The sequence below is a fragment of the Tachysurus fulvidraco genome, chromosome 13 (assembly GCF_022655615.1).
Source record: "Tachysurus fulvidraco isolate hzauxx_2018 chromosome 13, HZAU_PFXX_2.0, whole genome shotgun sequence".
NCBI classification, from domain to species: Eukaryota; Metazoa; Chordata; class Actinopteri; order Siluriformes; family Bagridae; genus Tachysurus; species Tachysurus fulvidraco.
The window spans coordinates 26,712,281-26,723,044 of NC_062530.1; the positions used below are offsets into that span (position 1 = coordinate 26,712,281).

The 10,764-nt window shown below is 39.0% G+C and overlaps 1 protein-coding gene across 3 annotated transcripts in view; it reads left to right on the plus strand.

The window, feature by feature from the left end:
* Window positions 1–2,324: 2,324 nt before the first annotated feature.
* The window catches only part of onecut1 (one cut homeobox 1), a 10,182-nt gene continuing 1,742 nt past the window's right edge, over window positions 2,325–10,764 (plus strand). Inside the window, exons 1-3 of one of the 3 annotated variants that reach the window (XM_047822787.1) lie at window positions 2,325–4,135; window positions 7,322–7,384; window positions 9,836–10,764. The exon at window positions 9,836–10,764 is cut by the window's right edge and continues 1,742 nt beyond it. In XM_047822787.1, coding sequence (XP_047678743.1) covers window positions 3,061–4,135; window positions 7,322–7,384; window positions 9,836–10,125 — 1,428 coding nt within the window. In that variant the 5' untranslated portion in view covers window positions 2,325–3,060 and the 3' untranslated portion in view covers window positions 10,126–10,764. Of the gene's footprint in view, window positions 4,149–7,321; window positions 7,385–9,835 lie in introns of all 3 variants that reach the window. The other 2 variants (XM_027160312.2, XM_027160311.2) reach the window with 2 other exon arrangements.

Sequence of the window (10,764 nt, forward strand, 5' to 3'; positions counted from 1 at the left end):
CTGCTCAAATGTCAAGTTTTTTTTTATTCCTGATCTTTTATTCCAAATGTCTTTTTTATGAAGCTAATCCATTTTATTTATTTATTTATTTATTTATTTATTTATTTATTTATTTATTTATTTGTCTCTGTGTGTGTTTAATGACCTAATTAGAGCTTTTTTTAGTTAGTTAATTAGTTAGTTGGTTAGTACGTTTGTTTGACTGTTTGTTTATTTGTTGACTTATTAATCCATTTATTGATTATTTCATCTTTAGTAATATATCAATCAGGTTTATCATTTTAATGGCAACATAATTACACCCTTATACACCATATCCTGTATCCTGTATCCTGTTATTAAAGCCTGGGCCACCAGCTGGGCTTCATGGGCCCCTGTGTGGGCCTAAAATTCACCATGAGCACCACAGACAATAGCCTCTATCATAGCACTTTGGTTGTCTCTGTGATGTATACTTTATATGCTGGAGTATATATATGTGTGTGTGTGTGTGTGTGTGTGTGTGTGTGTGTGTGTGTGTGTGTGTGTGTGTGTGTGTGTGTGTGTGTGTGTGTGTGTGTGTTTGTCTTTCCCTGAGTTACCTGCAAATACACACAAAGCTTAATTTATAACATCTCTTATCATGTAATGTTCATGAAACATTGTAATTCATGTCCTCCCTTACATTATAGCAGCTATAAACACCACGGTCATTCCCTCACCAGCCTCTCTTTAATCTCTCTCTTGAAATTAATAAGACAAAAACATAGCCTGTTGTGTTACCATGGAAACTAAAAGGAGCCAAAACTCCTCTGTCCTGAAGATGTCTGAAAACTTAAATACATAGAATTACATCTGACCGTTACATAGTGCTGAAACTGGAGACAGCACTCCAGTTACAAAAAATTACAGATAAAAATTACAAATAAAAATCTCAAGATAGCAACAATTTTGCTATATAGTGTGCATCGTACACACTCTTGGGAACGAGCTGTCGCTATAGAAATGATAAGTTATCAGATCTGGTGCATTAATATAAACTTGTGCTACTCTTAGTGCTGCTGTTATAAACTACTCAACACTTTCTGACCAATCAGAGAGCAGAATTTAACAGCGCTGTGGTGTACAATGACAACTCGCAGGTTTATATATCGGAATGTTTGTGTGTGTCTGTGAATTTTTTATTCTATTTCTATTTCTATTTCTATACTGTAAAGCTGCTTTGAGACAATGTGAATTGTTAAAAGTGCTATACAAGTAAACAGAATTAAAATATTATTATTATTATTATTATTATATGTAGCTGCATGTAAATAATACAAATGTATCTAATGTAAAAGAACTTACCAACGTTTATCATGACATATAAAATGTAATCTAAATGGGATGTAAAACACGTTATTGTAAATTAAATGTTATCATTCTTCATGTTCTAAATAAATGTGTTCACTTCCTCAGAATTTGTGGTTTGTTAATCTAAACAGCCACAAGATTCATACTGGTGTAATGTACACAAAATGACCAAAAGTATGTGCACTCCTGACCATCACACCCATATGTGCTTGCTGAACATCTCATGGTGAATATCGGGGTTTGTTTTCATTCATTTATTCTACAAGAGCATTAGTGAGATCAGACTTTGATTTTCAGGGTGTTAAGGAGACTCCAGTTCCAGTTCATCCTAAAGGTGTTCAGAGGGGTTGAGTCAGGGCTCTTTGTAGGACGCTTGAATTATTTAACTCCAGACTTCACCCCCACACTATGTCTTATGGAGCTCAGGGGCTTTGTTCACAGGGGCATTGTCATGATGGAACAGTGTTCAGGTCTCATAGTTCCAGTGAAGGAAACTTGCAATGTTACAGCACACAGAGATGTTTTATAAAATTGTGTGCTTCTCATTTTGTGTGGAGATAAGTGTGATGGTCAGGTGTCCTTCACACATTTTTTCAGCCACAAGCTAGGTGTATTTAGAGTTATAAAGTCAAGGTCAATCATCAACGACACTGATGATGATGGTCACATGACACATCTGAGTGGTAGATAAATTGATATTAAAGATTCTTACAGATAGACACTGGTGTAGTGACGTAGCCACAGTACAACATTGACTAAACTCCACCCTTTTCCCACCAAACGATGGATAGGAAATGGATTAGTGAATGGAAAGAGGCAAAGCTAAAAACACAGACAAGAACCATGTTTACTGCAATGTTTACATGTTTACTGTTTAATTGGACAAACACAAGATTAGTACAGGATGATATAAATAATAAAAATAATAAATGGTATCGTCTCTGCCACACCTCCCAAAAATAGGGCAATATAACGCAAACTCATTTAAGACAAATTCACTAAAAGTCTAAAGTTGGCGATAGAACACATGCAAAAAATCCCTTTCACAACCAGGGCATAATGGACGTTTCTTTGAAAAACAGCGCGCGCTGCACTTTGGCTCCTGAATAGCGACGTCACAAAGGGCTAAAGCGCGGTGGGCGGTGCCGCACAGGGTAACGATTGCGCATGCGCGCCGTAGTGAACGCAGCAATCAGTCAGTCAGAATCTTCGAAGTAAAGCAACACAAGAGGAGCAGCGGAGGCAGCAGCAGCATGGCCGGACACACGGAGAGCGCACACACCGCCACGGCCCCGCACGCGCTGCTGCAGGGACCGGGGCCTTAAAATCACACACTCTTTTTATTTATTCCTCTCCTTTTTATCTGTCTTTTTTTTCTTTCTTTTTGCGAACCAAAGCGATTGGATACATTTAAAAAAATATTTTTGTTCATATTTTTAATCATTCTGGATGCTGGAATTTTTTTTCTTTCTTATCTTCTTTAAAATGCCAAACCAAAGAGAACGGAAATTAAATTAAAAATCTTTAAGACTTTTTATTATCTGAAATAAAAAGAGGCCTCGCCATAAAAATAAATAATAAAAAAAAACAATTAAAAAAACAATAAAAATCCAGAGAAGGAGGCTGTACAGGATAAGGAGGCGAAGGAGGACAAACTTTTAAGCACGTGAGGAACTTTTGACTCTTTGGCGAGCAGATAGATGATTTGTCTACGAGCTCTCGCGCACGATGAACGCGCAGCTGTCGATGGAGAGCCTGGGCGATCTGCACGGCGCGAGCCATGAGTCGCCGGTGGCGGCCCACGCGCGCACCGCGGTGGGCATGGCATCAATCCTAGAGAGCGGGGACTATCCTCATCATGCTCATCCGCACCATCCTCATCCTCATCATCCGCACGCTCATCCGCATCCTCATCAGCACCGCCCCCCGGAGCACGCAGGTCTTGCTGGCCACCTGCACGCGGCGATGAGCGGCGCCATGGCATGCGAGGCGACCGCCGGTATGGGCATGAGCGGCACCTACACCACGCTCACGCCGCTGCAGCCTTTACCTCCCATCTCCACAGTGTCCGACAAGTTTCCTCATCATCCTCATGCTCACGCTCATCCTCATCAGAGGATCGCCGGAAACGTCAGCGGGAGCTTCACGCTCATGCGGGACGAGCGCGCGCTGGCCTCCGTCAACAACCTCTATGCGCCCTACCACAAGGACGTGGCGAGCATGGGCGCCATCCACGGCTCCCAGCATGCACTGCCCCCACCACCGCCGCCGCCTTACACCCACGAGAAGATGCTCGCGCCCGCCGGATTTGAGTCCCATCACCCCTCCATGCACGCGAGCAGCGTCACTTCGTCCACCTCGTCCTCGTCTTCATCTTCGTCCTCCTCCCCGGCCACGGGCATGATGGTGCAAATCAATGGCATCCATCACCACCACCACCACCACCAGCACCACCATCACCCTCATCATCCGCACGCACACCTGAGTGCGCAGGGACACCACCACCACCACCACGCGCAGGGAGCTCTCGGTGCCGCGCGGGACCGGGAGCACGCGACGCCAGTGGAGGAAGTGAACACCAAAGAGGTGGCGCAAAGGATCACTACGGAGCTGAAGCGCTACAGCATCCCACAGGCCATCTTCGCTCAGCGCGTGCTGTGCCGATCGCAGGGAACTCTCTCCGACCTGCTGCGGAACCCCAAACCATGGAGCAAGCTCAAGTCCGGCCGGGAGACGTTCCGCCGCATGTGGAAGTGGCTGCAGGAGCCCGAGTTCCAGAGGATGTCCGCGCTGCGCCTCGCAGGTCAGTCGCTCATGTGGGTTTTCTTCTTCTTCTTATCATCATCATCATCATTATTATTGTTATTATTATTATTATTATTATTATTATTATTATTATTATTATTATTATTATTATTATTATTATTATTAAAAAGGAAATGTATTCACTCTGCATAAAAAACCTATGAAGAGCAATCAACCCTCACACTCTCGGTCATCTCAAAGCTTTAAAATATATATTTTAAAAGCGTTTTTTTGTTCTGAAAACTAAATGAATGTTAAAGTATTGATTATATTGATTGAGTATTGATTATTAATACTCCTAATGTTTATTTATGACTAGCTGGACTTGTAGAAACACAACAGTTATTGCATTATTATTATTATTATTATTATTATTATTATTATTATTATTATTATTATTATTATTATTATTATTATTATTATTATTAATTCTAATAGGAATAATAATCATTATCATCATAAACGAAAGGAAAAAAGAAAACAGAATAAAGAGTGCTGTGGAGCTCTGGCACTAAAATATCCCTCTCTCATTGTACCGGTGCTATCAGATGTGTTCAGACACAGATCAGTGCTATTTCTACATTTTTATTTTTCGTTCGTCAGCTATAACCTGCTTCATGTAAACACTAAAACGTGGGGGAAAAGACTTCCGTTTTTGTAGCACAACACAAACTGGTGTATAAAAAGGTGAAGGGGATTTTTTTTGTTGCTTCTTGCTGAAATAATTGGGATTTTTGGAAGCATTAAATATTCCTGCTGGAACTTTAGGGGTTCCCAATGTGAAACAGTTAATAAAATCCCTAAAAATGATAGTAGAGTTTGATCGGATATTTAACAGACTACATTCCGAGGTGGACTCGGGGTTCTAAACTGCACTGTTCCTTAATGCTGGGGAGGTTCCATTAATAACACGTTTTAAACGTTTTAATAACACGTTTTAAAAGTGTGTTTCTTATACGTTGAACGGAGCATGTAGTGTATATGTAGTGTATATGTAGTGTATATATAGTGTATGTGTAGTGTCTCTATTTTTATGGCTATTTGTATATTTAAATGGTTTTTAAATCATTTACGGGCCACTCTATTCACATATAAATATTACGGTTACACACTTTAAAGAGTTTAGTGCTGTTTGCTGTTTACTGAGACACAACGTGGAAATTTTATTCTTTATTATACAGGAAAACAAAGCAATGCAAACAAAGCGCGCCAAAAACAAGCTGTTTAAAAACATATATAATGCAGATTTTAAATAGATATTTTAATATAAAGCTAAAATGAACCAGAAAAGACAAGAAGGAACAGGACTGAGCAGTGACGAGTGTTTTTAATCAGAGACACGTGTGTGTGTGTGTGTGTGTGTGTGTGTGTGTGTGTGTGTGTGTGTGTGTGTGTGTGTGTGTGTGTGTGTGTGTGTGTGTGTGTGTGTCTGCTTACTATTTATACTATACTATTTATATCTGCTCAACATTTCCGCATGATTATGTTGTTTTTTTTTTGTTTTGTTTTTTACAAAAGGCAGTGAGGCTTTGTGTGTGTGTGTGTGTGTGTGTGTGTGTGTGTGTGTGTGTGTGTGTGTGTGTGTGTGTGTGTGTGTGTGTGTGTGTGTGTGAGAGAGAGAGAGAGAGAGAGAGAGAGAGAGAGAGAGAGAGAGAGAGTCGCATATTAACGGTACTCTCTGGAATGCGCTGTCTGTGCTTTATATCTGTTTATATGGAAGGCCTGTATGTGTTTGTGTGTTAAAACGGGTTCCAATATTTTGATAAACACGTCACACACACACACACACACACACACACACACACACACACACACACACACACACACACACACACACACACACACACACACACACACGAAGAGAGGTTCAGGGCGTGTATCTATTATAGCCATGACCTTGATCCACATTTATTTGCATTGATCAATAAAGTAAGCGTTCAGAATCTCTCACCAAAACATCCGCCATGTTTTTACTGCATTTAATGGGTTTTTTTGTTTAATCTGCTGACATTTCGTTTGTTTTCTGTGGTTTGTGCGCATTAGGATGTCGGTGTTTACGGATAGATGTGGAGGCGGAACATGGATTTGGATTTTCTGTTTTAATTGATGCGTTTTCTGCTCGTAGTGCGTTTATTTAGTCCTGTTTACTTACTAAAATGTGTTTATTTATTTATTTGTTTGTTTATATTAAAAGTCACTATTTTCCATTTCAGTCAGAGCTGATTATTCTTTTACTAAACAGTTTGACGAAATCAGAGCTGATGATCTGCTTCGCCTTCTGTAGTAAAAGGATTTTACTCTTTATCCTTAAATATTTATCTGCAAGTTTAATTGTTCTTCCATTTGTTTGCTCGTTTGTTTGTAGCTTTCTTTCTTTTTTTCGTTTTAATTTGATCAGAATTTCGTAAGAGCAATTTTTAAACTTTACAGTGCACTTTACATGCTCTTTCTGATAAACAAGCAAATAAACAAACAAGCAAGCAAACAAACAAACAAACAAATGAATAAATATATTTTTTACGTTGTACATTTTCAGTACCGTCTCTCTCTCTCTCTCTCTCTCTCTCTCTCTCTCTCTCTCTCTTTAGAGATCTTACCCTGAAATCATACTGAATCCCATCATTTGTCATGTTTATGACATGAGCGCTTTGCAGCAGATCTCAAACACCAGGCTGTGAAATGAGATTTTTGTCTGTTTTCTGTAAGATCAGGGCATTTAATTTAAAGCTAATAAACGGGCTACATTCCAGAATGTGTACTAACCTGAACAGTTTGTGAAGCAGTTTAGTTGCATGAAGTAGAATTCAGTTGGAGTTATTTCAGAATTCTTGGAGCTGTGTGAGATTTTCAGGCTGAGCTGATTACAGCTTTATCTTTCACGCCAGTTAATATTTGTCCAAGAAGGAGAGATTCAGAGCTACACAAAGATAAAGGAATTTCTCCTTGTTGCTGTGGATCATCAAACACGCACTTATGTATCTATAAACCCATCATATATTATTTACCTAATTATCCCTTAAGGACTGAAAGCTTTAAATCGATTCATTAATACATTTACTTTTATATAAAGCTAATTCCGATACACACTAAAGGCTCAGACACTCAAACTCCAGCCACAAGCAACAGAAGAGTTTGTTTGGATTTTTATTTCTCAGAATGTCCCTTTATTTCCCTTTTATTACAGGGGCAGGGTCCAGGTTTGTAAACACGAGGTGGCAAAAACAAGAAAGGAAAAGCGCACATAGGGGTGAGAGCGGGGACATTTTTTGTGTAACAGTGAAAGCACATATGTAATTACTTTCTGTAAGAGATGAACATGAATTGTGTTGTGATGACGTCACTTGACATGTCTCTGCTCAAATCTGTGGAACATCTGCACTTTATTTTTGTAATTTACAGGTTTCTTGTTTGTGCATTAATTTCTGTGAAATCCTGGAGAGACTTGTTAATCCCTGGGAATTAATACTGATATTCATGCTGTCATACACTGTGAGGGAACTCTAAATAAAATGAAATAAAATGAAATTAAATAAAATAGAATAAAAACATGAAAAAATGAGAGTGAAAAAGGTGATCAGAAACGTGACAATGTGTGTGTGTGTGTGTGTGTGTGTGTGTGTGTGTGTGTGTGTGTGTGTGTGTGTGTGTGTGTGTGTGTGTGTTGGTCTGTTTGTGTGTTTGTGTGCATGTGTGTGTTTGTCTGTGTGCTTGTGTGCATGTGTGTGTGTTTGTGTGTTTGTGTGCATGTGTGTGTGCATGTCTGTGTGTGTGTTTGTGTGCGTGCGTGTTTGTGTGTGTATGCATTTTTGTGTGTGTGTGTGTGTGTGTGTGTGTGTGTGTGTGTGTGTGTGTGTGTGTGTGTGTGTGTGTGTGTGTGTGTGTGTGTTAAAGAAGTTTGTGTCTCTCAGACAAAGCCTACCACACTGTCACTTTCCTTGTTGTTTATTGTTTGTATATTTGTGTCAGTCAGCTGTTGAGGAGCTCAGGGGTGTTGAGTGGAGCACAAGAATGTATTAGGCTCTGGACTTGTTATTGCTAATGACAGTGTGATCTGACTAACGAGATCTAACGAGCCCTAATGAGTTTATTATCTTCTGAGCCTTTTACAGCTGGAAGGGTGTCAACACTTTTGCATATGCAAATTACAATTTTATGTACCATTCTTTTCATTTAACACTGATTGTAGCTGTGTTTTAATATTTACATGTAAAATGGTGAGTACTGAGGTTTTTAGGTCCAGTTTTGTAGTCCCAAGGTCCGGGGAGACGTCCCAGTGCTGTCACAGTGCTTTCTGTGTCTCAGTGATGAAGATAACGAGCTCTACCTCAGTTTTGTACCTTTAGATTTTTACTCAGCTATTTATTAGAAAATCAGTATTTATGTTTCAGTATTAATAGTATAATGTAACTTTGTTATTTTAAAGTCAACAAAAATTAGTCAAATTATTTGATTAAAAAGACATTTATTTATATATATTTTAAATATTTGTAAAAATTACATATACTTAAACTTTTTATCTTATTTTCCACTTGTGTGTATCTTATTTTTTCAGAATTTTAAGACACTAGTTTTAATCATTTCGTTTGTAATTGTAATAACAGTAAATTATTATTATTATTATTATTATTATTATTATAATTATTATTATAATTATTATTATTATTATTATTATTATTATTATTATTATTAGCCATTAGCAGATTTGTAATCAGTCACGTGTCTGAAATGAATTTTAAGGCTCGACATCCTGTATATCTATCTATCTATCTATCTATCTATCTATCTATCTATCTATCTATCTATCTATCTATCTATCTATCTATCAGCTACTTAATTGTTTTAGAAACAGAATGATTTATGATTTATTCATAATTTATTTATGATTTATTCTCTTAGTTCTTAGTTCAAGCTTTGCGTCTGTTGTATCTTATTTATTTCTTGTAATCATCTTATTCTGTTTTATCTTTATTTTTTAATCGAGAGAACGTCTTTATTAACATCGTACACGCGCAAAAAAAATGTAGTTGTAGCTCCCAGTAGTGCAGAAAAAAGGCTAAATTACAACAAACTTGCAATAAAAATCACTTATTAGATTAATATTTGATCTTCGCCTTTATTTCATTGCGTTTCAGTGAGCTGCAGGTGTTAGATGGTGTCACACTGCACCCTTGTGGTCATGTACAGTACTGCAACACAGACAGACGACACCCGGGCGAAGAGTTTTAGAAATGTAGAGAGACCAAGACCGATAAACAACACAGAAGATGCACTAGTCAATTGTGTGGAAATGTTCAGTATGAAAAAAAATCTGCACAACACACAGGAAGCAACTTATATAATTAAGTCTGCAGTTAATTTCAAACACGTCACGTCACGTCATCAGTCACGTCAAGACGTGTTTGGTGTGTGATGTTTCCATCTTTATTGCTGTACTGAACCTACAAGGCTAATACTGCTAACAGTTAGCGGAAGTGTATGACAAACAGAGCTGCTGTCAGCCTTCTGACTCACAGTAACTACAGAAGCACAACATCACAGAGAGAAAAGTGCTTGTAGTGACGTCACTTCTCAGGAGGAGGCGGGGCTTAATGTGTGTGCATTAAAGTAGCTAGTGTCTTGAAAATGTCTTAGATGAAATGTGAGTGATGATCAGATGGGCTTCTGACACAGTCTGTACTTTTCTCTCTGTTTCTTTCAGCATGCAAAAGGAAGGAGCAGGAACACGGGAAGAACGAGCGAGGAAGCGTCTCAAAGAAACCACGACTGGTTTTCACCGACGTCCAGCGTCGGACTTTACATGCAATATTCAAAGAGAACAAGCGGCCGTCCAAAGAGTTACAAATCACCATCTCTCAGCAGCTGGGCCTGGAGCTCGCCACCGTCAGCAACTTCTTCATGAATGCTCGCAGGCGGAGTCTCGATAAGTGGCTGGACGACGGAGGCTCCAACTCGGCCAACTCCTCGTCCAGCACTTGTACCAAAGTGTAACAGCTGCAGACTGACCCCAAAAACCCTTCGGTGGAAAAGCTTTAACCTAAAAGAAACTAAGCCAGAGAACTTCTGGACATAGTTTTTTTTTTTTTTTTGCCCTTAAGACTTGTACAATACTGATATTTATAATATCCAAAGAAAAAAACAACCAAACAACCAAAGACTTCTCCTTCTTCTTCTTCTTCTCCTCATTCTTCTCCTTCAGCGAGTATTTAAGACTTTATTCGTTTATGTCTGCAAGAAAGAAGTGTTACTGTGCGAATCATACACCCCAGCTTCCCACGCTCACTCACACCTCTCATTCTCGCTCCACCTGATTGGTTGGACTCTTTCTCATCACTGATTGAACACTGACTCTTCCTTGGAGTTGTTGTATCATTTTATTTTTTTATTTTATTTTATTATTGTTTGGTTTTATTTTGCGCGATTTGAGGCGTGTGACATCGAACGAGTTTAAGCACTGTGTCCAAACGGAGACGAGCACAGGTGTGATGATGATGTCACTCGTGTGCTTTGAGCTCCGCCCCTTTTCACCCACCTTCCCCTTCTTTCCCCCCATTTCCGAAAAAAATAGTAAAACGATTCTCCAGGGTTTGAGGATAAAAAACATGAAGCTGTAGCATCTTCTCACGGTTT